This window comes from Calidris pugnax, unplaced genomic scaffold, assembly GCF_001431845.1.
Source record: "Calidris pugnax isolate Ruff unplaced genomic scaffold, ASM143184v1 scaffold24, whole genome shotgun sequence".
NCBI classification, from domain to species: domain Eukaryota; kingdom Metazoa; phylum Chordata; class Aves; order Charadriiformes; family Scolopacidae; genus Calidris; species Calidris pugnax.
Genome location: NW_015090922.1, coordinates 32,902,319 through 32,930,282, shown reverse-complemented (window position 1 = coordinate 32,930,282; position 27,964 = coordinate 32,902,319). Strand labels below are relative to the sequence as shown.

The 27,964-nt window shown below is 40.4% G+C and overlaps 1 protein-coding gene across 1 annotated transcript; it reads right to left on the bottom strand.

The window, feature by feature from the left end:
* Nucleotides 1-171: 171 nt before the first annotated feature.
* On the bottom strand, nucleotides 172-27,964 carry PLG (plasminogen). Its single transcript, XM_014950704.1, has 19 exons — nucleotides 27,833-27,964; nucleotides 25,079-25,214; nucleotides 22,424-22,530; nucleotides 17,926-18,040; nucleotides 16,962-17,101; nucleotides 15,945-16,065; nucleotides 15,737-15,855; nucleotides 14,685-14,847; nucleotides 13,964-14,094; nucleotides 12,584-12,749; nucleotides 11,693-11,859; nucleotides 10,648-10,796; nucleotides 9,164-9,257; nucleotides 7,512-7,632; nucleotides 5,584-5,658; nucleotides 5,070-5,210; nucleotides 3,266-3,372; nucleotides 2,247-2,392; nucleotides 172-1,063 (listed from the first exon to the last, which is right to left on the bottom strand). The coding sequence occupies exons 1-19, from the start codon at nucleotides 27,879-27,881 to the stop codon at nucleotides 902-904; spliced, it is 2,409 nt and encodes an 802-aa protein (XP_014806190.1). The 5' UTR covers nucleotides 27,882-27,964; the 3' UTR covers nucleotides 172-901.

Genomic DNA, 27,964 nt, shown 5'->3' with positions numbered 1-27,964 from the left:
GTAGTCGTCTCTTCCCATCACCCAGGTATTACATTTATTTTTAAAGTAAGGGGGTTTGGTGAGAAGGAATCCTATAATCACAGGCATGTGTACATAATTTTCTTCTGGAGAAGAAAAATGTACACGTAACAGTTATATACAGAGATAAAGCCATATAGTGAAACAAGTGGGTACTATGGACAAGAAAATTTTATAATACATTAAATGCATTGTCATTACTTGCTGTAATGACAGTTATTTCTCTGCCTTCACTATGGACTAACTTTAGGGTGAGGCTATTTTTTATTCACTGTTTTATATCTTTGATGCAACTTTTGTAGTTTTGCTGACACACAGATTTCCATGTCAATAAAAAATATGAAAATACAAACTAAATGTCTTTGCTTCTTTTCCCCCCCCGTCTTATATATTTAATGCTATTGGATATATCTAATAAAACACATGCATATAAGACATGTACAGTGAGATTCTTCCTTGATTTGTATCATTAAATTGTTTAAAGGTTCAGACGACTCGGAGAAAATTAGAAGCATTCTCCTTTCTTCATTTGTTGGAAGCACAACATCTTGGGAAAGTCAACCTTAGAAGAAAAAGTAATTGTAGAACCTAATATAACATTGAAATGCAGATTTCCAGTTACAGTTGAGGTTGGAATTTTTGACACATATTTCAGAGGTGGGTAAGTCTATTGTCAAACATAGCAAGCCATAGAACATACAAAGAGGGTAACGCACTGTTGGTTGAGTTTCATGGCAATAACTGTTAATTTATAGCAATTTAAAATGGAGGATCGTATTTATTTTACTTTCTTATGAATGATTGTAGCTTTAATATTGCACTTGGAATCTTGTATTTCTAACGTGTATAATGCTTTCCAGGAGAGGACAGTCCATACCCACGATCAGTAGTTTTCCATTATACTCTTAATCCAAGGAATATAATTGGAAACTCGAACGTAAACACCAGGTTTCATGGGTTTGGCACAGCCAAGGCCCCAAGAGGTGATTCCATGTTGGACAAATTTGTCTTGGTCCAGACAGACGAGAGGTCCTCCACTGTCCCCCTAAACAGAGAGAGAACGGGATGATTCCTTCACAGACAGATCCGTGTGCAAGACTGTTGTTCTCACAAGAGGCACAGAAACAGAACTATCTCTTGCGTGTGAGGGCCACACAAGTTATATGTGGAGCTCTAGCCAGAGAAGAGTTCTCTGCGGAGGTTGTTGAACACTTCAGTAGTCGTCTCTTCCCATCACCCAGGTATTACATTTATTTTTAAAGTAAGGGGGTTTGGTGAGAAGGAATCTGACTGCCCTCAGTAACTTAAACTGTGCATCTTCCCTCAGCCTCTTCTGCTCAGGCTTCCTGTCGTTACTTGGTGATCCAAGACCAAGTGAATGCATGCATTCAAGCCACGTGTCTTGAGACATGAGTGCACACCCCTTGGCTGCTCGCCCGTCGCAGTGCTTGTGCACAGGGTAGCTGTGCTGTGTTGGCAATGGCGTTGACCTGCCGGCTGGGGCAGGCAGCCTTGCTGTTCTCACACTTCTTTACTGAGTCATCTCTAGCTTTTCAGGGGGGAAATTTCCATCTTGATTCAGTACATTAAGCTTTTCTAAGCCCTTTCATCTATTTAAAGAAACTAAAGAACTCAATTTCAAAACCTAGACTTCTGGAGAAAGCCTTCACCCCACGCTTGTGAGGTGATCTGTTGCCAAACATATCCTTTCTTTTCAGCAAAAGGGAAGTCCAGCATGCATGTTCCCTCAGTGTTATTTTGAGGCACTGGCACTGACACTTAGAAATTAGTAGTTCTTTTGGGCCTTGGTATGGCTGCATGGCAGGCCTCATGCATTTTTCCTTAACTGCTAACTGAGATGTCTCAGGTTGTTAACCGAGATAGCTTGGCCATTGGAGTGGGTCTAGCAGAGGCAAGCAAAGTGGTCTTGGGAAGAAAAACCAGACCTTTAGTTATTCTAAGTTGGCTTCAGTACACCTGGCTCAGGCAGCTGTGTATTACCATGTGCTCTGTAGTTCAGGCTTATCTGAACAATTACCTGCCTCACTTCCCAGCAGCAGACAAGGGAGAAAGGGAAGAGCAGAATCCAAGTCATGTTTTTCAGCTTGTATGCCATGTGGTGTGGCAGGATCCCAGGGCTAATCCTGGGCCTCTAAAGTCCAGAAAGCAAAGCACTATTTGATTTGGATGGGCTTACAACCAACTCTGATGCTCACAGACTCTCTTACCTGGCAGGTGTCTGTGCCACCATGAATATTCCCAGCACAGAGCTCATGTTTTCTGACTCTCCCACCCAAAAATTCAGGGCGGTTGCATATTTTATTCTCGATTACAGGGAAACCAGTTTCCTTTAAGACTCCTATACCACCAGTTCCTTTACAAATGAAAACAAAACCAAACCACAATAAATGACAAAGGTAAATGAACATCTTCATAAAACAAACATCTAGATATGGATAAGCAGTAAAATATTTGCTTTTTGCATATACTTTCTATGCATAATACAAAGTGATACCAAACCTAGTAAGCATTATCATGGTACTTATCACCCTCTACCACCCATCAAAATCGACACTGCACTGATTGACCCTTGTGCTCCCACAGTATATCCATATGGATCCAGTACCCACTGACATTTGCGGGAGTCATTCCCAAGCCATTTTATTTCTCTGTATCTGAGTTTTCCTCTCTGTAGAAGAAAGGAAGTAGGAAATAAACAGTTGAAAATGGCAAGATGGGGAGAAGCAAGGATGCAGAGAAGGTACTGATGCACTTCTCAACTGGGACAAAGTGGGAGCTTATGAAAATGAGAGTTATGTTTATAGTTGTGTGAGATCTGAACCAGGCTGGTTGGGAAAAAAAATCATTCAAGAGAATGAGTGAGCTCACCTTCATGAGATTAAGAAATAGCCTAAACCTAGAAAAACTTTCCTTCTGACTGCGTAAAAGCCCACTTTGAGGAAAAGCAGAGTGGACTGAGAGATAAGAGCTGGCAACTCCTTAAGTCTGATTCTCCTCTCTTAGTATTGGTTTTGGGGGTTTCAGTTTATGTGGCTCTGGGTGATTTAGGAGAATCTAAATCACAGTGAGACAGTGCAAAGAAGGGCAGTACCTGATGAATTTTGATGAAATAAGTATACATGCAAGCTTGTGTGGGATGTTTTTGGCACAAAGAAAACACACATTGGATACAAGTATATATCAATCTCCAAACACAAAGCTTTCAGATGTGTTAAATCTCTCTCACCTTCTGTTTCCCCCCAGCCTGTCACATAGCACTCCTCTCTTCCTCCTAACACAGAATTTTCTTTTGGCAAACAAACCGGGATTACATAATTATTAATAATCGCTGGTCTGAAAGAAACAAACAAGAGACTCAAACAGGAACAATTATTAGCACAATTATCCCTTCAGGTTTCTAGAAAGATTTTATATATAGTCAACCTTTTGTCTTTGAAATCCTGATCTCCAAGTAAGGAGTTTTTCTGATGTGCAAAACCACTTTTATTTTAGGCTCTAATCCCTCAGAGTGTGATACACAATGGGATAAGATCTGAAATGGAGAACAGTCAGAGGCTTTTGTTTCTAAAATTGCTAATATAAATCTAATAGAATTCTTTGACTTAGGCTAATGCATAGCCAACAAAACCTAATTACAAAGCTACGTAGGGGTATGAATTAGTGGCATTTAACATATAGGTGTTATCTTGCTGTCTGCATCCAGTCTGACTATCTATACACCACTTTCAAACTGGACTCTTAGCATGTAGTGGAATCCAAGTCAGTCTGACTTGCCTTTGGGTGCAGCTAAGGCTAGGTTCAATTAAGAAGCCATGTTAATTGTGCTGACCCTGTGTCATGGTTTGACCCCAGCTGGCAACTATGACCATTCACTCACTCCTCCCCTCCACCCCCAGTAAGGTAGAGAGAAGAGAGAGAAAAAGGAGGGGAAAAAAACCCCTCATGGGTTGAGATAAAGACAGTTTAATAGAACAGTAACGGAAGAGAATAATAATAGTAATAGTAATAATAATGGTAAAAAGAATGTACAAAGTAAAGTGATGCAATACGATTACTCTCACCACCCAATGATCAGTTGCCCATCCCATCCCAATCAGCAATCATGGATCCCTGGCCCCCAGCCACCCCTCATTTATACACTGAGCACGATGTCTATGGTATGGAATATTCCTTTGGCCAGCTTGTTCTGTCTGTGCTCCCTCTCAGCTTCTGTGGGAAGCTGAAGAAGTCCTTGACTTACTATAAGCACTACTTAGCAACACCTAAATCAATATGTGTTATCAAAATCATTTTGATACTAAATCCAAAATACAGCAGCTACTAGGAAGAAGATTAACTCTATCTCAACTGAAACCGGGACACCCTGTGTCTGTTTTGGACCTGCATTGCAGCCACAGAAATCAAAGCACAAGCACCATGTGTCCACATCTGCTTGCAGCTGTATGGATGTATTCCTTTTGATTGTGCAGTGCCTCGGTGAGAGTTTCAGATGAGTGGAAACAGATGCAAGAAGGGCCATACTGTGTAGTGCATTAAACCTGCTTACTGTTTGCCTGCACACTAGATAGACCTGCTGGAAGAAGAAATCTCCCCACCACAGCATGGAAATGTTATGGGATGACATCATGCTGATACTGCAGCTTTCAATCCTCATTACCTTATCAAGGTAGAAGTGTACAGGGAAAGACACAGAATGAAAGTTCCTCCAGGCATTACCTTCTCCTATTCTGTTGCCAGTGCCTCACCTTCCAGCAACTGTCACCCAGCATGCTGCCAGCCTGGGTCACTGTCCCTAGCCTCCCACCCACCCAAAAGGCAACCCTTTCCTCTTCTGAAGCCCTGCAGCTGAATCTCCTTGATTTCCACTAGAGCTTCTGCAGAAAGGGAAGAGAGGGTCTTAAATTGCTGACTGAACAGAGTAAATACAGAAACACACATTTCTGCAACACCAGCAACCACTATTTAGTTAAAATACAGACAAACCAAGGTTGTCCTGTCAGAACCAAGGAATGCTTCAGGTGAAAGGGTACCTGCTCAGTTTTAGCAGAGCAATGTCCGCCCCGTGTGGCTCCTTGAAAAATCTTTCAACATCCCGCATTTGAAATGATCGCTCTATTGCTGTTAAGTTGTGTACTCCAAGGTATACTTTATACGCAGATGGCCGTAAGGACCTATTGGAAATGATTGCACATGGTGAGCTAATGAACACACACCCAGGACATAGACCACTTATGAGCTTATTGGGGACCTTGCTCTGTCAAAGCTAGAAAAATATAGCCAGCTTTGATGTAAACTTAATTTCTTAATCCCTTGTTATGGCACATGAAATCAATTAGGCAAAAAAATATCACTCTCACTCTTTGTTTCTTCAGTCAATCTGCTTTAATGAATGATGAACAGACTCAGGTCAATTCTCAATTGTTTGCAAGCTGAGTCAAGAGACAGCTCACATTTATTATTGGGTCCATTTTGTTTCTCCCTTGATTTCCTATCGTCTAGTGTAAGAAAATTAGCCTGCCGGTGCAGACATTAATAGATACTTACCTTTGTAAGCAGTGAGTAGCAGTAAGAACCCACTGAGGGTCTATCAGAGTTCCCCCACAGAAATGTGCGCCATAACTGTAATAGAGCAGAAAGGCTTGAAAAAGGCATTGGTTTAAGGTGGGAAAGTGATTTCTACTGCATTTTATCAGGTAATCTTTCTAACATGTACACCTTTACAAACTAAAGATATTACTCCACATTTTCATTAAGAATCAGCATTTTATTGTCCTTGAACAATAGTTCTCATAATGATAGTAGTGTTGTGTGGATATTTTTATATGTATGTATGTATTTATGTGTAAGAAAACACCTAGGTTTTTGCTCTTAACTAACATTTCTGTTACTGGAAAAGCTTATGTGCAGTCATATATACCATTTTAGAGATTCTGGCTTTTATCTAGCCCTGACCACAGTAAGAAAACGCTGTAACTGGCCTTGATTCCTAGTTTTGCTAATAACTTTGCCAGTAGGATCAAATGCTTATATAGAAGGGCTGATCAAGGGCTGATCATACTTCAAACTGTTGCTCCTACTCACAGGGGCTGGTCTTTTCTCAGTGGTGCCCAGTGACAGGACAAGAAGAAATGTGCACAAACTTGAGTACAAGAAGTTCCACCTAAACGTGAGGAGGAACTTTATTGTGAGAGTGGTAGAGCACTGGAACAAGCTGCCCAGAGAGGTGGTGGAGTCTCCTTCTTTGGAAACATTCAAAACCCACCTGGACAAGTTCCTGTGCAACCTGCTACAGATAAATCCACTCTGGTGGGGTGGTTGGACTAGATGATCTCCAGAGGTGCCTTCCAACCCCATATGATTCTATGATACTGATTCTACTGTAGGATATAGTGACACATTTGGAAACATTCTGCCTTTTAGTGAAAGTGTTTCTGAATCATAGAATCATAGAATGGTCCAGGCCGGAAGGGATCTCCAAAGGTCATCTAGTCCAACCTCCCCGCTGTCAGCAGGGACACCCCCAACTAGACCAGGTTGCCCAGGCCCTCATTGGGCCTCATCTTGGATATCTCCAGGGAAGGGGCCTCAATCACCTCCCTGGGCAACCTGTTCCAGTGCTCCACCACCCTCACAGTAAAGAACTTTCTCCTAATCTCCAATCTAAATCTGCCCTTTCCCAAGTTAAAGCCATTGCCCCTCATCCTGTCACTGCAGGCCTTTGTAAACAGGCTCTCCCCAGCCTTCCTGTAGCCCCCCGCCAGGCACTGGAAGGCCGCTATTAGGTGTCCCCGGAGCCTCCTCTTCTCCAGGCTGAACAACCCCAGCTCCCTCAGCCTGTCCTCGTAGCAGAGGTGCTCCAACCCCCCGATCATCCTTGTGGCCCTCCTCTGGACCTGCTCCATCAGGTCCATGTCCTTCCCTATATTGAGGGCTCCAGACCTGCACACAATACTCCTGGTGGGGTCTCACCAGAGCAGAGTAAAGTGGTACAACCACCTCTCTGCATCTTCCAGCAACATTTCTTTTGATGCACCCCAGGATGCGATTGGCCTTCTGGGCTGCAAGTGCACACTGCCTGCTCATGTCCAGCTTCTCATCCATCAGCACCCCCAAGTTCACCTGGGGCCACCTCTCCAGCTTGTCCATGTCCCTCAGGATGACATCCTGTTCCTCTAGTGCATCAACAACACCACACAGCTTGGTGTCATCTGCAAACTTGCTAATGGTGCTCTCAATCCCTCTGTCTATGTTGTTGAAATTAGTGGTTGCTGATTCTATAGGTATTTATCACAAAACAGAGTATTCTTGGTTGTCTAAACGACCTTCTTTAAGACTAGCACATGAAATGTATAGCCTTGAGCTATTCCTAAATTAAAATCAAGTTTAGAATGCTGCAGCCACATACTGTAGCACCCTGTGAGAGGCAAAGATTCATTGAATGTAAAGTCTAATGTAATGGGGAATGGACGTACTTTGTCTGGAGACTGATTTGCCAGGGCCAGGAGTGTGGATTCGAAATACACCCAGCAACAATCCTTTGAGCACACAACTTTGGTCTGAACTTGGCTTTTCCACACTCGTACTGAGCAGGAGCTACAAAATATAAAAAAAAGTCACAATAAGGAACCTAGGCGTATTTGCTATATATTCACTATCTGCTCAGAAAACTAGAAGGTGAACCTGTTACATTTATCACTTCAGCTTTTGATTCTCTGCAGGCAATTATATACCATGCACCATCTATATTTTGTTAAGTTACCTTCATCTGGAACACTTTAAAATGCCCGGCAAATTTTTTTCACATACACTTCTCAGTGGTCAGCAAATTACACATGAATAGATCTCTAGTGAGATAGAAAAAAACAGAATAGGAAGGAGAAGGAAAGAGAGGGAAAGGAAAAATAAATTCTCCCAACATCTTCAAATGTACTCTTACAGATGCCAGCAATGCAAAAGCTGAACTGGCAGCTGTTTTCAAACTAATCTCGGTGGTACAACATGTGAAATTCAGCCACTGTCTTTGTGGAACAAAACCTTGTCCACTCTTATCTCAGGATCTTTTGGTACTTCACATGTTTCAGAGTTGTTAAAAAAGGGTAGCTCTTATTTAGCCACGGGAAGCTGACTCTTATCAACACATAATTTGGAATTTGTCATCAGCAAAAGGAACTGACTAATAACGTTAAAGGCAAAATCCACATTTTCTCTGTTCTTTAGCTGAACAACTGAACAAAAAAAGAAAATTAAAAATAAATTGGATCTTCAAAATTAATACAATAAGCATGTGAAAATGCCATTTCCCCACACAGTGTTCCCCAGCACAACACTTTCAATACAGTAGTATTTTTTTCAGTTACAGCACATGCGTGTTATAGATCATCTTTCTTTCTCTTGTGTGCCCCATTTTGGGATTTTAATCAGGGCACATTTTCTGCTGCTCAGAGGTGAGAGGATAGAGCAGGAAAAAAGTCACCCTTCTTTTGAATGGGAACTACCTCTCTTCCTGGCATAGCTTTTGCTGTTGATGGACATGAAAGGATGGAAACCAATAAAGTTTTGAAACTTTATCATTGTACACGTTGTTGCACCACCTCATTGAGAGTACTGAATGGTTTGATTACTAGTAACAAAGGCATTTAGTTACATATTTAGAGCCAGATGCACTTTCCAGACATCTGATATGGTACAATATCAGATATAGAGGAGGGAAAAATCTCGTTTACATCTAGAACAGAATCATGTTAGCAGGGAGTGCAGAATTTTTTGCTGGGATAAGAGCATTCCATATTCAGTCTGGCCACACACAAAGTTATGCCAGGTGACCAGGCAGGAGCAGGGGAAATTTCTGCAGGAAAAGCCCTATTTTGAAACACATGGCAAAACCTCCTTGAGCTTCAATGGGCTTGAGGTACATCTTGTTCTGGGTTTGGGGCTTCCAAGGAATAAACACCATTCTTAAGACTTCTTACACAGATTTTGAGCATCACTTCCCCACAACCTTAGTTTCCAATCTAAAGCCATTGCACTGTTTTAGATCAGTCTTTCAGATTAATCACTGAATGTCCTCCAGTTGTCATAAAAGGTTACGGGAAAGGGAAACACTAGTCTTTAAAGGAATAATTACGGCACTTGGGAATGTCACAATATTCCCAGGCTTTTCTTGGGTCTGTTGTGTAGCACCAAGGTCCATTCACATCTCCATCAGGGTTCCTGCAGTACTGTAACAAACAATAAAGACAACAGCTATTAACCAGCAGACAAAAAAGCCTACCAATGCGTGTTTCAAAAGAAAATCAAATAAAATTTGGGAAATATTTTTTACTTCCTTACTGGTGATTTCCAATTCCTTCTGTCAATATTTGTTTCATTTTTCTGTTTGCTCTGTGAGTTTAGAAAAAGATAAAAGGAAACCTCTTCAATTGCCTTCAGCCAGTAAGCTTCACCAGTGCAAGCTTGGACCCCTGAGCACTCAAAAAGTAGATCTTGACCTGGGATATGGTTTTTTAAAGCACTAAACTGTTTACTCCTCTTTCTACTGCAGTTAGTAGGAACAGTAGAGTGAGTCTTGAGGTCTTTTCACACCCACTCTGGTTGCATGACTCTAGGGCAAATGGGTATTGTGTAAGCTGCTCTTGCACAACTTGGTGATGCCTCCGAGTCCCAGGGGCAGGGGTGAGTATTCAACCTTGATGTGGGGGTGCTGGTTAGCTGAATCACTCTCTAGGCCTTAATGGTCATAGTGACTGATCTCTGCTCAAGGTAGACACCTCTACACAACTGCATGCTATCAGATATTTTTCTGTTCCTTTCTCTACTCTGAAATACACCCCCGTCTTAGGAAAAAGGAGAAAATATTTGCTTCTCTTCCCCAAGAGTCCCTGCCAAATGCAAGAACCAAAAAATTATGTCAAGCAGATTTTCTGGGGACATTTCCCCAATCTGAGCTGGAATTCAATACAGGGTATGAGGAGCCATCAGAGGATTGGCTAAAGCAAGCTCGAAAATCACATACCTGGAGAAACAATAGTTCAAGCTGGCAACATCAAACAAGTTCTTTATACAAGTCTAGCGAAGTAGTGTTGAGTACATGTGTTAGTAATAGGGAGATGAAGGTCAGAGATTGAGAATCACTTACAGGATGGGTCAGATGCATGTATGTCCTTGTATGATGGGCTGCGGCAGAATTCGGAAGGCTGGAGGAGGAATTAGTAGAGGATGGGGTCTGCAGTCTATCAGCTATATATCTCAAGGAACATTGGATCCCTCGCCATCTCACCCATCACTGTTACTACTGAAACCTATGACCCCAGGTGCTCTTCCTGGCAGAGATGCTGCCCACAGACCAACTTCAACAGTGTCGAGAAGCAAATGCCCATCTGAAGCCCCTTGGCTGTGCTGCAGAAGCATTTAACGGAGCTTCTGGGCATCTGTGTGTGCCATAGAAATACAGACTGCTCATACCAACAAGAATTAGCATGATCAGGTTCTTGGATTGAGCAGAAGAGAATAAATTGATATAGAAAGATCTGGCATGAAATGCTTGCTGAGGAACATGAAGAAGACTAGCGAAGCTCAATGACAGCAAGTATTAAATGAACAGTTGCTTACATTTCTATCCAGGCCTGCTTTTGGATGAGTCAGGGGAGTGAAATACTCGTGGCTATGAGGTCTCTGAGAACTCCACTCTTGACAAGTCCTGCCCCTTGCAGTTTTTGCTACTGTGCCACGATAATCTTTACCGTTACCATGAATGCAATCTGTGAAGAAAAAGAAAATGACTGTTAGCTGTGAGCTATTGCGCTGCATCCATACTTGATGGTGGTGAAGCAGAAATAAATTTGAGGAAATACTACTAGGACTTAAATGCCCTACAATAATATGTATACAAGGTAAGAAGGACACTATAGTGTCAATTATGGCTAACAATCGCATTTTAATTTCCTTGCATTTTAAACGTTTTCTTCATGATCATGAAAGTCATAAATCAAAGAAGCTTAGATTCAGTTGATCCCTCATGACTCCAGAAGCCAGGAGCACAAAGACCATGCACTCAAAGTCATTACTGACACTGATATCTATCCAATGCCACATTTTACTGTAGATAAAAAACAGTAATACATGTTCAGCCAAAATTATTATCCTTCTAACCAGAAGAACATGTCATAGCAAAAAAATGAAGGCTGCAGCACTCAAACCATCTACTGCACAACAAAGTTGCATCTGAACTGAATTTTAAAAACCAGCTGTCCTCTGGTGGGAAATGGAGCCCTGGAAATGTGAACGCACGGCACAGGAAAAGACTTTTTTGGAACAGTTGCCAGCAAAATGCCATCACCTCCATATTTGATGTCATTGCTAGTAGCTCTCCCACAGTAGTGTGAAGACTACTAGCCATCTGTTTCCTCATATTTCCAGTATTGCCAGATGTAGTAGATAAAAGTTGCAATATTAATCTAAAGCCAAATACAGAAACCCCGCTACAAAATTCTACCAGAAAGTTCAGAAAATTAAGAGAGCAGATACAAGATTATATTTAATTCTGCAATTATCAAGAGTTTTCTGTATTTCATTCTCATTAGATTCTTGATGATGTTTCCATTAAAAACAGCTTGCTGCTTACAAGCATTTCTGGGGAAGTGACAAGTATTCTCACCAGTATTTGATTCCTGTGTTGTCTGAGGAGGTTTTGGTAAAGTAACTTGTGCATGGCCCTCGCATCTCTTCAGGTTGCAATACTCCCATCTCACACTGGGGTCGGTGGTGAAGCACCATGGGCGGCTATCAGCATCTGGATTTCTGCAATAATTCTGCCTCAGGTCCCTACAAATGTAAGCATATTATATTCCCATCCATGCCACTGCTCTGTGGAGAACTTGAAAGAACATTCTAGAAAGCAAATCCACTACAGAGTTAGCATAAATTATTTATCATGTGCAACGTGTGACAGAAATCCTTTTTTCAGCATAAAGAAATCAAGAAATATATGCAGAATATTTAAATATGACAAATACTTATGCACTGATTAACATGTGTAGTAGAATACCGTTTATGAATCCAGAGAAGTTAATGCACATATGTATATTATAGATAGAATTATTTTTACTTTTTAAAAGTCATTAATAGCTTTTAAGCAGAAATATTTTTTTTTTGCATTTCAGAACAAATAAATAGTAAATATTAGGAATAAGAAAATAACCCATCCCTCTCTCAAAGCTCTGATGAACTGCAAACTATGAAGCAAAGACTTAAACTAATGAATAAGCCCATGTATAGAAACAGTTCATTTCAGTCTAAGGGAAAATTTATGATAACTCTAAATTCCTATAGAAGCAATGTAGAAACATGTAATTAACTAGGCTAAAGCATAATAGCGACAACTATGGTTTGTTTCAAGATGAGGCTAATAGAAAGGAATGGGGTTATTTTTAACAAGTACACTCCCTTCCCAGTTTTAAAATCGTTGTGGTGTAAAGGTGATGCAAATCGAGACGAGTTGGTGAATGGTCATTGTCCAACGAAACATGGAAATGGGAAATACACATACGCATTTGGGAACTTGTCTGCCGTTTTACTGTGTCGGTGTGGTGACATTGAGCTCCAGGCTTGACATTTCTTTCCCGTGATAGTGAAAGAAGCTGTGCCACGGTAAGTCACACCATTGTCTTGATAGCACTCCTCCGTAATTTGAGCCTGCTCAGGCACATCAACAGCTGTAGTGAATAACAGAAACCAGTCCCTTGCATCTTAATTCTTTGATATTTATAATGAACACAGAAAGCCAACAGAAAATAACAAGCCAGAGTGTTTCACCGACCGCCACAGCACTCTCTCTGTAACAGAATCCTTCTCAGACTGTAGATCGAAAGGAAGATTTCCAAAAATGTTTGTAAAAATTTAATAATATGCTAGATTAAAAGGACTTGTACATCAATTTTACTGTCATGCATGGGGATTTATTTTAGCTAACGATCCAAATAATTTACATATGGATCCAAATTTCTCCAGGGTAGGGGAACATCTGTGGCTTTGCCACAGATACATGTCTGGAACAAGCCTGCTTTCTGTAAGGAGAATTTTCTTTTGATTTCTTTTTATGGAATCTTGGTTCAGTGCTCTTAAATTATCTCAGGTTTTCCTTTGGATTCAGTTTTTCAGGAGCTGGCATCTAAAGACAATTAACTTTTCCATGGAGCATTTAAAAATTTAGAAGTGGAGGGAACCACCACTTGGAAAAAGGAAAAGATCTCTGTTACTGTGATTTTTCCTGAGCTGGGTCAGTAGGTGACTTAAAACCTGCTGCACTTATCCACCAGATTGAACATATGAGCCTGGGCTCCATTCCAGGCTCAGGAGTTCAATTGATACATAGCAATACTAAACGTGACAGCAATAATACAACTGAGCCGAAGTCACCCAAGATTTTTCAAAATAAACCATGATGACAAGTGTTATGAGTAGAGGCTGAGGGAGCTGGGGTTATTCAGCCTGGAGAAGAGGAGGCTGAGGGGAGATCTTATTGCTCTCTACAACTACCTGAAAGGAGGGTGCAGAGAGGTGGGGGTTGGTCTTTTCTCCCAGGTCACAGGCGACAGGCCTAGAGGAAACGTCCTCAAGTTGCGCCAGGGGAGGTGCCTGAGCTGAATATTAGGAAACATTTTTTCACCGAAAGGGTTATCAGACATTGGAATGGGCTGCCCAGGGAGGTGGTTGAGGCACCATCCCTGGAGGTATTCAAAAGACGGGTTGATATAGTGCTGGGAGGTATGGTTTAGTGATGGTGTTGCTCCTTGTTTGTTGTGCGGGTGCTTATTTTTGTCAAAGTTAGGTTGACGGTTGGACAAGATGATCTTTAAGGTCCCTTCCAACCTAGAAGATTCTGTGATTCTGTGACACTTCATTTCAAGATTTTTCCTGTTGTTCTTACCTGGGGCCTCTTGTTGTATGCCATCACAGAGGGGGATAGCACAATATTCCCACCGGGCAGTTCTGTTGGTGGTGTAACACCATGGCATCTTCTCACCATCGGGATTTCTACAGTAGTTTTCTTCTAGACTCCTGAAACAGAAAATTTGGCTAAGAAAAGCCTCCTGTGGAAACTAGTAAAAGTTATCTACAACAGGAGAATGTACTTTGCTGCCTAGTTTACTGTTGTATTTACTGGTGGGTAAGTCTGCTGTTGTTTACTGACGCCATTTACTAGATGAATAATTGCAATGCACTGGTGTTTTGGATGTGCTAAACCAGATACCTGCTATATTGATGGATGAACTAAGAGGTTGTATTTCATGTAGTACTTTGAGGCCAAGAGCAGCACAGCAGAAACACAGGGTGAGAGAATCTAGCCCCAAGCAAATATCATAATTGTAAATTTCTTACTCCACATTTCTTCACCTGAGCAACAATACAGTAAAAGGATGAACTGAACCATAGAATTATTAGAGTTGGAAGGGACTTTAAAGATCATCAAGTTCCAGCCCTCCCTGTCATGGTCAGGGACACCTTCCACTAGACCAGGTTGCTCAAAGCTCTGTCCAACCCGGCCCTGAACACTTTGAGGGATGGGGCCTTCACAACCAGGGAAAAGTCAATCAAGCAGAGCCTGAAAGTCAGAAGAGGACACTGAATGATGGAGAGGTTTCACTTACTTGCAGGGATAGTTTTCAGGCGTGCGAGCGTGTCTGTGAGGAGATTGAGAACTCCAGTGCTGACAGGTATTTCCCGATTCAGTAACAGATACCGTGCCTCGATAGTCTTCTCCTCTTCCTGATAGACACTGACGCCCTGGTGCAGGAGCTGGTGGGGGTGTTGCTATTGCAGAAAAAGGACTGAAATTTATCAGTGCCTTCTAGACATATAAAAAAAAAACAAACCAAGAACACTTTGTGTTTTATAATTTAGTGGGCATTTTAGCTTTCATGGCAGGTAAGGTTTAAAGACCAGAAAGTTCGGAAAGTCCAAAGGTAAAGATCTAAAAATAGCTTAAGTTTGCTTTCTTCCATTTTAACACCTTCAAGAAGCAGTCAGACTTCCAGAAGAACATTTGCATCTGCCCCTTTACAGTAGCCAGGATACAACAGAGCCAAGTGCTAGCAGCCCCATTAGAACAAAGCTGGAAAGACAGTGAATGGTAATACTGTGAAGAAAACCGGAATACAAGTGACAGGCCCATCAGTGATGGGTACAGATATAGGTGCAGATATAAAAGAGATGCATTTTAACTGGTGAGTGTTAGAGACAGCAAGGATGAGGTCTGGTGAAAAGCACCAGGCAAAAGTATCATGGCAAGGACAGGCCTTTAGCAGAAAAGGAAGTTGAAAAGCTGGAGAACCAAATTCGAAGAGCAAAACAAAAGCCAAAAGATTTTCAGGAAGAGTTAAACTGTTTGTCATCAAAAGAGGAACATCAGAAGAAACATCAGAACCATTGAAATGCCTGGTCATGGAAAAACGCATCAAGGAGGGGAGATGTGCTCCGGGAAGAATCATTAGAAATGCCTGTGACAGAAATGTCTAGCCTCAAAAGAGTTATCAGAGGTTCATTTCACGTTGTTTTTTTTTTTTTCTTTGAGATCAGTCAGCAGTCTCTTATTATCTCTTCTGTCTTTGGAACCTCTTCTAATTGTTCTACCTCCTTGCACTACCCTGAATGGAAGATGTCTAGATGTCTTTCTGTCTAGAAGTCTGGAAGTCTGACTCACTGCAACGAGGAATGTCACAATATTCCCAGCGTTTGGTAGGGCTGGTAGTGAAACACCAGGGCCGAGGTTCACCATCAGGATTACGGCAATAATTCATCTTCAGATCCTTCTCTGGAAAACTGAACAGGAAAAATAATTTAAAAAAATCACTAATCACTGTAACAAGTATCCATTAATGATAAACAATCCATCACAGAATCTGACTCACTTTTCTGGGAGGTATCCATGGGAGTGAGGTTGCTGGGAGTCCCAGCGCTGGCACTCAAGCCCAGACTCTGTTGTCGCAACTACTCCGTGGTAGTTTTCTCCACTGCAGTGCATGCACTCCACTGTAGGAGCAAGGGAGAATAAGGATAAGAGAGACAGAAAGTCCCTGAGGAGATGGCACATAAACACTTATCTCACATGAATCACAGAATCACAGAATCGTAGTGGTTGGAAGGGACCTCAGAGATCATCGAGTCCAACCACAAAAAAAAAAAACAAACAAAAAAAACCACAAACCACCACCCACCCCCTAAACACACAACAACAACAACCAAACCAAAACCATCACCCACCCACACAACATCCCACCACAAACCAATAATCTTGGGCACTAGAGCATGCCCTGAAGAGCCATGTCTACACGTTTCTTAAATACCTCCAGGGACGGTGACTCCACCACCTCCCTGGGCAGTCCATTCCAATGCCTGACAACCCTTTCAGTAAAGAAACGTTTCCTAAGCCTGATGAAGCCTGATCAGATCAAAAGCCTGAAGAACAGTCTTTATTTTTTGGCAAAGTAAAAGCTTATTTTTCTTGACAAGGTGACTTCAGCTAGTTGATTACATTTATAAAAACCCCAACATTATAGAGTATAGTTTTTAAAAGAGCTAAATTAAAATTACTAAGCTATGATTGAAAATCTGTGCCTTGCTGCTGTTAAATTTTATTGACTTTTGCACTAGCAACTGTCATTTGGTTTAATTCTAGGATTATGATATGTGAATAAACTCATATAACATTTTTATCTAGAAAAGAAAAAAAAGACGACTTGGTATAGCTGGTTTGGGGGTCTCTTGATATCTTCCTTGTTGGTGTTGAAAATGCCTTTGGAAAGGTTCAGATTGAACAAAACTCAAGTTTGGAACAAAGACTAAATTAAAAATAAAAGTATCTGGATAACTTCACACTCTTGAACACACCTTCCTTAAAGGGAAAAAATTGGTATATGTATCCTGACCTTCACACTCTGGGATGTCACAGTAATCAAATCTGGTAGCAGGATCTGTTGTGTAACACCAGGGTCCCTTTGCATCATTATCAGGATTTCTGCAGTAGTTTTCATCCAACCCTGCATTGGGGTATTCTTCAGGTGTGTACCTGGAACAGAATGCAAATGGGATTAGAGAATAAGGAAAGCAACCCAGTTGTTCAGATGAGGACTCTAAAAATGGAATCTTTATCTGAGGACCATTTTGCGGAAGTCATTCATTAGAAGTGTCCTAACTGATACTCTGTTCCATTGCTGAAGAGTTAAAAGTGCCATAGCTATAGACTTCAGGAAATACGGTGCCTCTAAGGCCAATCATGTCTTTAATACTTGCATTAACTCCACCTATTCAGTTTCCAGAAATCTTTGCTCAGCCAAAGTGTCATGTAGAAAAAAGTCTTCTCTAGGGCTGAGAAGATATTTGCTGAAATGCGAGAGTTCTCTGTAACCTCAATGCTATGCCTTCTCAACAGGAAGTTACTAAACAAACTCAGTTGGCTGGTTTTCATTAAATACAAAAAATACTGTCCTGCTAATTGTCTGGGTTCACTGATAAAATGATGTACCTCTGTCTCACCTGTCATGTTACACCTTTAGCCAAGAGAAGTTCTTGCCCTTGTGAGACTACTGGCAAAATTCTTATTTCAGTAGAATCAAATTCTTTCCTGTCTAGTACTTTATTTTTCTAAGGACCACAACATTTAAATGCAACTGCCAAGACTGACAATGTCCCTGTTGATCAGGTAGCCCCAAGTGCAGGTCTCTTGAGTTACAACACAGATTAGACAATTATCTTATTCTAGATAAGTGTAGAAAAAATTTTCTATAAGAACTCTGTGATCATCAAATAAATTGCTTATAAGACTACTTAGCACATATAAATGGCTTAGCATAATTTCAGAAAAACATATTAGAATATGAAAAAAGGCCTTACTTTGGTTTATGGGGGGCATTGTCAACCCACTTCTGGCATGGCACACCTTTCCGAGTTTTGGCTTCTGTTCCTCTGTAATCCACCCCATTTCCCTTCTTGCATTCTAGAAGATAAACTGAAAAGATATGCGCTTAATTAATTACTATCATGACGTGTCCATTAGACTTTAGCATACACGAAATCTATTGTCATGCTAATACATTTAAATACATTCAGTCATATTTTGACTTTCTTATGTTGTCAAAAACAGATAGCTCAGGTTGTTAAAACCTTCTAGTTATCTAAGTTCAATTAATTAGCACTGAAAAATTTATGTTAAAGCCAAAAATTTCCAAATCAGAATTCCAGAGAAATAAGTGTAATACAACCTAGTTCTTTTGAGAACATGCTATAGCATATTTAAATAATAAAATATGCTTTTTAACATAACTATATATGCACTATAACAAAACAGAAACACATTTTCTTTTCATGGCCTCCTATGATGTTATTGTAGTTATGCACTAAAATCAAACCTTAAAAGAGAGCCACATGAATGCTCCTGAAGAAGATAGTAGGACAGAATCACAGATGCATACACATAGCATTTTACCAGTTTAAATAAGTAAAATTTTTTAAGTTCCTAAAATGCTGATGACATTTTTTCTTTAAAGTTCACCATGTCATGAATGAGATTTAATTAATTCATGATATGCCAAAACAATGACTCTCTGCCGTACAAGATAAAATGGATAGTTGGTTGATAGATGCTTTTGTATTCTTAGATTTTGGAACTTAATAGTACCTTCACGAAAAAGGAAAAAGGAGGAGTAAAAGAATTAGTAACAAAATCCTCTCTTTATATAAGTCAAGGACAATTTAAATGCTGAATAAGCCTGGAGTTTGTAGTGGTAACCTTAAAAATATTAATTTTTTTTAAATTATTAACCATTGAGAACTGAAAGCTCACTGTTGTCATTTTTTTTTTTCCCAGGAGGAGGGAGCAACCATAACCCTGTTGTAACCTTTCAGATTTTCCTGGGAGGACTGAACAATCCCCTTTCCCAGCAAAGATCTGGTGACTGTGAGGGCATAACAGGCTTGCAAGGAGAGGCTCTGCCGAGGCACGGCTGAAGGAACTCCGATATTGACACATTCCCTCAGAGCTTCTATATCTGCAGTTTAGGGACAGTCAGCATGTCAGGCAGCATGTCCTCTGGCTTGGAAAACTAAGCAGGAAATTCATTTGACGTTTCTCTATGCACAGGGCATATTTCGTCTGCCTGTTCCTCCTTTCTAGCTGCAGTGAAGCAGTCTGTCTTTTAGCCTGTGACCTGGACTGTCTCAATGTCTTTAGGTAGTGTCCAAAACAGATATTTGGGGACACCCAGTTTTGCGTCAGCTTCTCTCAGCATCACAGTTATACCAAAGCTGACGTAGAAGAGAAGATTAAGATAAATCTGGAGAAATAATGCTATTTTACACAGATCTGTCTTGTCAACGGTGAAAAGAACTAATGTTTGAATCTGAAATAAGGTCCAGCTCCTCTGTGGGCTGATAGGTTGTTTAGATCTGGATTTATAGATGTACCTTTAGGCATATCTTTATTTCAATGTATATATATGGGAAAGATTACTCTAGAAACTTTAGCTGGAAGCCGTTTGGATCCCTCAAACAATTTTGCAATAAATTAACATTAAAAACCTCAATAACTGAACATTGAATCAGTCGAGTGCTGACTCTTTTTGTTTGCATAAACTTTTGACCGTTTATATAACCTTTAGGGTTTTTTTCTGTCTGATGACAAATAACTAACTTTGAACCCCAAACTTAACCCATGTCCCCTGGGTTAACTATTTACAAACAGATATGTGGATAACAATTCCCAAATGTTAGCTTTAATTCTTATTACTTTTTCTATAAGCCAGAGAAGGCTAACTTTCTCTTTTATATCACATACCATAAAAAAATAAATGTTAAACCTGTAAATTTTATACCAATTGTCCTTTTCTTTGAATGCAAAGAGCAATTAGGTTTCATCAAGTAATTGCTTCAACTGAAAAAAATATGTTGGTTTCAGCAATGGTATTGCAAAAGCATCTGGGCATGTGAAAGGAGTTTCCTTGAAGTATCAGGACAGCAGCAGCTGCTGGAGGCAGTGATGTGATCTGCCAAGGTAAAAGCTACATTTTCCCTTCTGTTCTGTAAAAATAGATTAAACTGGTGTTATCGTGGATGGACACATAATTGTTTGAGACCCTCTGCAAAGAAAGAGATGAGCAACAGAGACACCATCTGACACATACACAATAGCTTGCGTTTTTCATGCTAACCATACCTAGGTGCATCTTTTGTTTTTGGTAGGTAGATGTGCAATTTTTGGACATTTTGCTTATGTAAAACTACAGTTTTTCACACCTTTACTGATGGGGTTAAAAGGTTTAAGAGGACACCATAAGAAATCCTCACTGAATATTGCAGGACTCTCATTCAGGTTGTAACCTCAGCGAATCCAAGGAATGTCTCAAAAATAAAGGAGAATCACAGTCTAGCTCCTGATCACAGCACCGAAGCAAAATCATTACAGATTATTTACGGTAAGTTATTTGTTCATTCTTTAAAATTTGTTACTTGACAATTGATCCATTCAATTTTCCTTCTGCAATAGGAACTGCAGAAGATTTCTTAGCATTACTTAATCATGACTCAGGGAAATTCTTACTAGCTTCCGGATATAATAAAAATATCCCATGTTCAAAACATTAAATCACCTATCAGTTATATATACAAAAAAAGCAGCTGGCTGTATGTTTCAGAAAATATCAAACTGAAAAAGACCTTCAGTGATCTTTGGTCCTAACTCCCATAAAAATCATGGCCAGCTTCTGAGCTGGATGAGGCTGCTCAAAGCTTGGTGCAGTAAATATCTGCAAGGATGAAGGCTCTGCAGCCTCTCTGGGTAATGTGCTTCAGTGTTTACTCACCCTCCCTGTGAAAAATTGTTTTCATTATATCCACAATGCCTGAAGAAAATCTCATATGGATGCTCAGCTGCAATCCAGATAAAGCTATTGAACTACTACATAAAATATTCTTGCAGGCACTATACACGTAGCATTATCTTATGCTACAAGTCTTTGCAGGTCAACAGAGGAGAAGGGATGCAGTTTGCTGGAGGTTATTAGTATTTACAGTTTAGTTATTGTGATTCTTGACTTTTTGGTTAGAAACTGGCCTGTTGAAACCACTGCAGGATTTGCAGCAGCTGAGAACCTGGTTCTTTTTTCCTTTTCATGCACCTTTCTTTGCTGAAGATCAGCTTCTTGGTAGATACTATAGTTTCCAATTTTGGAATATTTTCAAAGACATTAATGTTTTTAAGAAGTTAAAAATCAGCAAATGGTGAAAGGCAACATTTACAAAGTCATTTAACACAGAACAGTAGTAATTCTATTGAAAGTTTATCACATTATCTTACACGTCTCAATGATCAGAAAGGAGATCTTTTCTCCTTTGTGTATTACTTAAGTGAGAGAACAACAAAATGGAACTTATGTTACATTAAAAATTAAACCCATTCCCTCTTCCCTGTATATAGCAAGAGCTCAGTGCCTGATTATGTAATTCAAGAACAGTACCAAAACCTAATCTTTTTTCCACATCTGGCATAAGGTGATAGATTTTCTAGAGAAAATAAAAAGATTGGATAGTTGTTTTTTAAGACAGGCTTCCTATTTTCAGAAAGAATAGGAGATCAAATACACTTAAGTCACATAATTCTCATCTATGACAAAACTGATCAGAAACAAAACATCTACAAAAGGAGAATACAAAATTTCACCATGTTGATTAATTATGTTATAGGTATATAGATTAGGATAAAAGTTTCACCAAATTCATTATTTGAAGAGTACAAACATCACATAGCGATATGCAAATACTATAAAATTAGATCATTTTTGTCTGAAGCACAGTTAACACTAACACTTCTGACAACGTGCGCAACTAAAATAAAGTTGATTACTTGAGTCCCACCTAAGCAAACTCACTCCTTCGGTGACTCAAATGAAATTATTTGGTAGTTTCCACCAGTTTTCCAGTGGGCAAGGGTCTGCCTCGGAAACAATTACCAGCACAAGTAGCTTTTCCTAGTACCCTCAGCAGAGGCAGAGAAGATGCAGCTGTAGGTTATTGGCTGGTTTAAAAGGAGAGGGAGAGGGAGAGGGAGAGACCCTTAAGCACCTCCCATCCTTTTGCATACCCTGAGCAACAGTGCTCTTTTCTGCCTTGTGGACCCAAGGATTTAGGGAGCAGGAGAGATGCTGGAGCATTAATTTAGGGAAAAAATTGATATACCACTGCTATACAAGCAATGTGGAGGAAACAGGTGTTAGGTAAAGGTTGATTTACCGACTTTGTCTGACCCAGTGAAGGCCTAGCCACCGTTTACAATATGATTATTTGACTCCCACTAGAAGGCATATCTCAGTGAAATAATATTAAAAAGACATAGACGTACTTCTTTTTTCATAAAGAACTGCATTAGGTCTTCTGAAGATCACTGCTGTTTTGGAATTTTCAGCCAATGTTAAACACTGTTGGTCTTTACTGGTGAATAAGAAGGCCCTGTTGAAATTAAGAGGAGAGAGCAACGTAAGCAACAGTAGCTGAATGTGTGCATTATTTTCCTAAACACCTTTTCTAGTATTCAGTTATAATTTTAGCAAGCACTGCATCCCATTGATATTTAAGATTGTGTAACATTTCACAAATCACTGAGGATCACAGCTCCCATTTTCAGTGGTGGCTTTGACTAAGTCTTCATACCAAACCTAGGTTGAAAGAGAGCTACATGAACAAATTATGACAGGGGATAAACAACAAGGTTTACAATGTGCCAGAGACTCCAGAGAACATGCTGGAGAGGATACGTGCACAAGGGACCTTGACCTTCTTTCAAAAAAATTAGTGGTCAGTCAAGAAGTGAGACATTCTAGAGTACTCAGCAGTTACCAAGAACAGGTAAAACACAACAAGCCAGGACCTAAAATTACCTTGTGATAACTGTTCTGAGTCATCACATGTGAAGCAATGTAAGCACTTTGTAAAACACAGCCATTTCTCTTTTCAGCAAATACCTAGTCTGTAAGTCTGCCAAACCGGAGTGGACGGCGTCACCTTTACGCTAGCCTCTAAGGAAAACTCCAGAGAACCTAAGTAATTTCTATGCCTAGCTTGTCTGAACCAAAAAAGAGCAATAGCAACTTGGCATTCAGTGGGTAGAATCACAGAATGGAAGGGACCTTTGAGATCATTTTGTCCAACCATACAAAAAAAAATATAAAAAAACCCACACCCACCCACAGACAGACACAAACCAACAATCTCAGGCACTAGGGCGTGCCCTGAGCAACTGGAATGAACCCGTTGTGCCTGTACTTGTAAATCGGCACAGCTTCTCCCTAAAGAAGCGGGACCTCATCTGGACTCACTGGGTGTTTGGGAACAGTCTCTGCACGTTGCCTGGGGAGTGCTGGTTGCCCTGGTTCAAAGCGACACTGCTCCCCTCGATCCAAGCCCAGCTCTCAGTAACGTTGAACTTGTAAGTAGGGATGTAATCAACAAGCGTGGTCCAACACACTGCTGAGGCAGGACAACAAGTCTGAAGTACTGATCCGGACTCAGTGGTCTGAAACACTGATGTGATGGGGCTGAGGTGCTGGCCTGTTTTAGAGCTCTGCTTAACTGTTACCCTTCTTCCCCTAGATCTTTCCCTGCCAGATAACATCTGTTCTGTACTGACTGTAATAGATCTCACGGAATTGACTGGGGAGGCAAGGAGAAAGCAACTCTGATGTTATTCCAGTGTCAGGTGATGGTAAGCTCAGACCTGGGGCAGAGGCTAAGGAATGATACTGTATCTGAATATGACTCAAAAAAGAATAATAATCCTCTGCAAACTGTAAATATAAAATCTGAACATACAGACCTGCCCTCTCTGCCTTCCTCCCTACACTCCCGAGACAAGTACTGCTGAAGCTTGCTCTCTTTGTGTGGTTTTTAGAGAGGGGAGTAGGATCAACGGCAGCGGGTGGTACTTCACATACTCAGTCAGCAAACCCCTGCCATCCTTCAGGGTTTCATCTCCTTTAAAAGTCTCATTTTCCCTTTTGATTTAAAACACAAAGCTATAAAACACACATAAAAAGTCAGCACCAGGGTATCCCTGCCTTGAATAAAAGCTGATGGAGAACTAAATGCTGGAAACAGCCCTGCAGTCAGTCAGTCTGCTGGGTTCAAGAAGTTATATCTCGTGAAGATCAGAGGAGAAAACCTCCCTGCCTCACATGGGAAGACAGCCTCCCACCACAGTAATGGATACCTCTCGTCATTACTCCAGGTGCCTGCTGTACTGCTGAAGCTCAGTGGGCTTGGAGGCTTTGGCACAGGGGGCTCAGAAGCCTCAAAGCAACGGGCTCCCTTGAGGCCAGAGCCTGAGCAGAGGCCCATGGTATAGACAGGCCAACATCTTTCATACTTTCCAGCCCTTTAGGCTTGGTTAAATGTAAGTGCAGAAAGAGGGCTTGGCTGGACGTAGGGTTTAGGATTGTTAAGGTTTAGATAGCCGTCTCTTTCTCAAATAGAAGTTACATAAGTCCAAATTCTAGTAAAATTCAGAATAATTGATGTATTTTTTTTTAATTTTTTTTTTTTGTGGTTGGACTCGATGATCTCTGAGGTCCCTTCCAACCACTACAATTCTGTGATTCTGTGATTCTGTGATCTGCAAAATAATAGGTAACACAATGAACGTAAACAATGCAGTTATTGCTGTCCTAAATTTCCAAGCAATTAATTATGACTTTTTATTGCAAAAGGAATGCCAGAGTCCTGATAAAACCATGTCACATTGGTTTTCATTGTGCCAGCTGTGCATCAATATATCACAATGTTTTCCAATAAAAATTCAACATAATTTTCTTAATTTTTCTATTTCTGCTGTCTTCATCCATATGTCCCAGGGATTCTGTTTCTATACATATTTCATTTTTCCAGCAAACCTCAGACACACATACACCTAAGAAATCCGTCAAAAGTTCAGATTGCTGATAAATAAGGCAGATTGTTCCATAATCTGCAATGAAAGTTGCATATGGGAACCAGTGAATATTACCTGCAAGTAAACGTATTTTCACTTTCACATCGCTCTGCACATTCTTCTTGACTATTTGTCTTGTATTGTTGCTGCTTTGGGTTGAGCAGCCAAGCACCCTGTGTTCTCACATAGCCATCTAGTACACTTCCTTGCACTAAGGAAAAAGAGAGAAAGAGATAAAAATGTGAATGCTGATATGATTTATTAAAAAAATTCATGTTAAATTCTTTGTCTCCTAGTTGAGTAACATCATTTAATTGATAGAAACGTTGGGTTAATGGTGAAAAAATATGGGTAAATCTTGCCTTCCTAGTATGGTAAAGGGTAGTATAACTGAAAACCCCACGCAAGGCAGGACAGAGAAGTGTCTTCAACAGTGTTTTGCATCATTCTGAAATTCATAACAAGTAACACAAACCTAGGGTATAAAGCGATGGAAACAGAGAAGATGACCCAAGGAGTGAAAAAAAAAGAGGTGTTTCAGAAAGAAAATATTGGTCAGCCATACATTGGAGAAAGTGGAGAAATGAGACTCAAGAAGGCTGTGAAACAATGATTGTCCATTGCCAATAACTACCCACATGGAACGACTTCAGTTTTATCAGCCATCCCATAGCTGCCTTTTTTCAAATACTCTTGTGAGAAACAAGCTATCCTTAGTCACTGGGGTTATCACTGTGCTCATGGTCAGTTTATCACTTTTGTAGTAACTCTGTACTGAACTTACTTCCTTAATAATCAAGGTAGCAGATGATGCCCTTCATTGCGGTGAATTAACACAAGTCATTAAACTGATAAATAAATTCACCTGGCAACCTCTGAGCTACAACTTCATGTGAAGTGTGTAGGGTACTAAAAAGTAAAGCTATGTTTAGTGGTAAACTCCAAAAATGTTTAAGTACAACCTTTTTTGTAAAGGACTTTGCCACTTGGTATTTTCTTTTTCTGTTACAGCTATGCAACCTCTGAGTGCTTAGCTATAGCTCACAAAACTGTGATTTTCATGACTTCCAGCTGCAGGGTCACAGAGTTCGATGAGTCCTGTGATTTTTACAGTTTCTTTACCAGATGAGCATATGACTCTATTGACAAAAGTTTGGCTGTGGGAGTTACCCGTTCTGCATGGTTGCAGCCCCAAACAGACAGCCGGTCCATGGTCTTTGGAACACAGCTCAGTCCTCCTCTGTGCCTGTTTTTTGGGCCTTGCTTGAAGCAATTGCTGAATAAAAGGCATACAGGGTATGAACCAGATCCTGGCTTCCCCCTCATGTGTGACAGCCAAGCTGAAAGGGGAACTACTTATTTCTTCATCTTTTCTGACCTTTTTCTTTCTCGGCCATAGCCCAATGCCAGCAGGAGGAACAGAAAGCAGGAGGAACAGAAAGCCTCATCCCACTCGGACCCACAGCCTGTGACTGGGGGCCCCATGGGGACATTCAGTGAAATGTCCTTCAGGCTGAGGAAGGCAACTTCTCCTCCTTTTCCCAAGTAACACTCTTTTGTAGTGTGAAGCAGCCTCATAAGCCTCCTGGTGCAGCTTAATTCCTTCACCTGAGCGCTAGCTCAGCCTGCAGACGTGTATTTTATTTCAGATCATTTTGTACCTACAAGACAGAACTGATAAAGTAGGTACAAAAGCCAAATTATGTCTTCTCTCGTTTGATGAAGGATTTGCAAACAAAAGCAGAGTATTGCAGACAAAAGCCCAACTTCTATATTTTCCTTCCCCATAGAAAATTCTCATTTATTTGAGAAGTGTATTTTATTTGAATGAGGCTGTTCTTCTGCAAAAACAGAGCTTAGAAACCAGAATTTAAATTAAGATGATCATACGTAACATAAAATAATATCTATGATTTTTTTATGCTGAGGCATGTCTCTAACATTTCCAGTTAAAATCTATCCATGCATTTTTCTAACTTTTATCTTTTTTGTATTTTAAATCTACACATGTAAAATGCTTGTGTATTTTATTAGGGCTTTTTATATGTGTTGGCACACTCATAACTATATTCTTAACTACAATGATAACAGTCTGTGTAATTATACAGAAGGTCTGAAAGATGTGCCATCTGAATCCCACAGTTCACTGAAGTTTAAAATTTTCAGGACAGAGAATTTTTATTTGAAATTTCTGAAACAGTTACAATCTACTTAACCCCAAAAGATATATGTAAAGAGCACTTCTCAATTCTTGTGTGTTACAAATTATTTTGTACTACTTTCCACAAAAATAGTCTTGCAGCACCAAAAATACTGCAGAAATTAATGCTGATCAGATTTTGGTCTCCTTATCACATGGAATGAAAAATTTCCTCTTAAAATTATTGCTATGAAAAAGACTGAAACTCTAGAACAATTTTTCCTTTTCTTTGTGATTTTTTTCCCCACAATATATTTGCAAATTTTAAAGTAGTCAAAATGAGGATCACAGTACTTGGCAATAAGAGAGAAAAGAAACAACCCTAGGATAAAAGGCTGCTGAATCCAGAGACAGCCATGTCTTTGTAGCAAGCCTTTAATAGGCTGCTTTCCAATAGTGCCCCCCATTTCTGTCCATGGGGCATGTTTGCAGGGAGCCATTTGTTCCCCACACAGACACCAGCTCTCGCTTTGTCTGACAGCAACTCTCACTGCCCACCAAGCCCCAAATCCATCGTCATCCTGGTTAAGTGGTGACGAAAGGATCTGAGGATTTACCTTTACCAAACGGAGCTTGCAAGCGTTTGTCCCCCATCTCACCTAGGCAAGCAGAAGGCAAAGGACTCTTACCTGAGCTGAGCAAGAAAAGAAAGAGAAAGGCGGCTTTGCTAATCCCCATTTTGGCCCAGCTGGCGGGTGCTGGAAGTTGTGTGTGTCGGTGCACAAAGTTTTATTGACTCGCACTGGAATGAGGCGGCATCA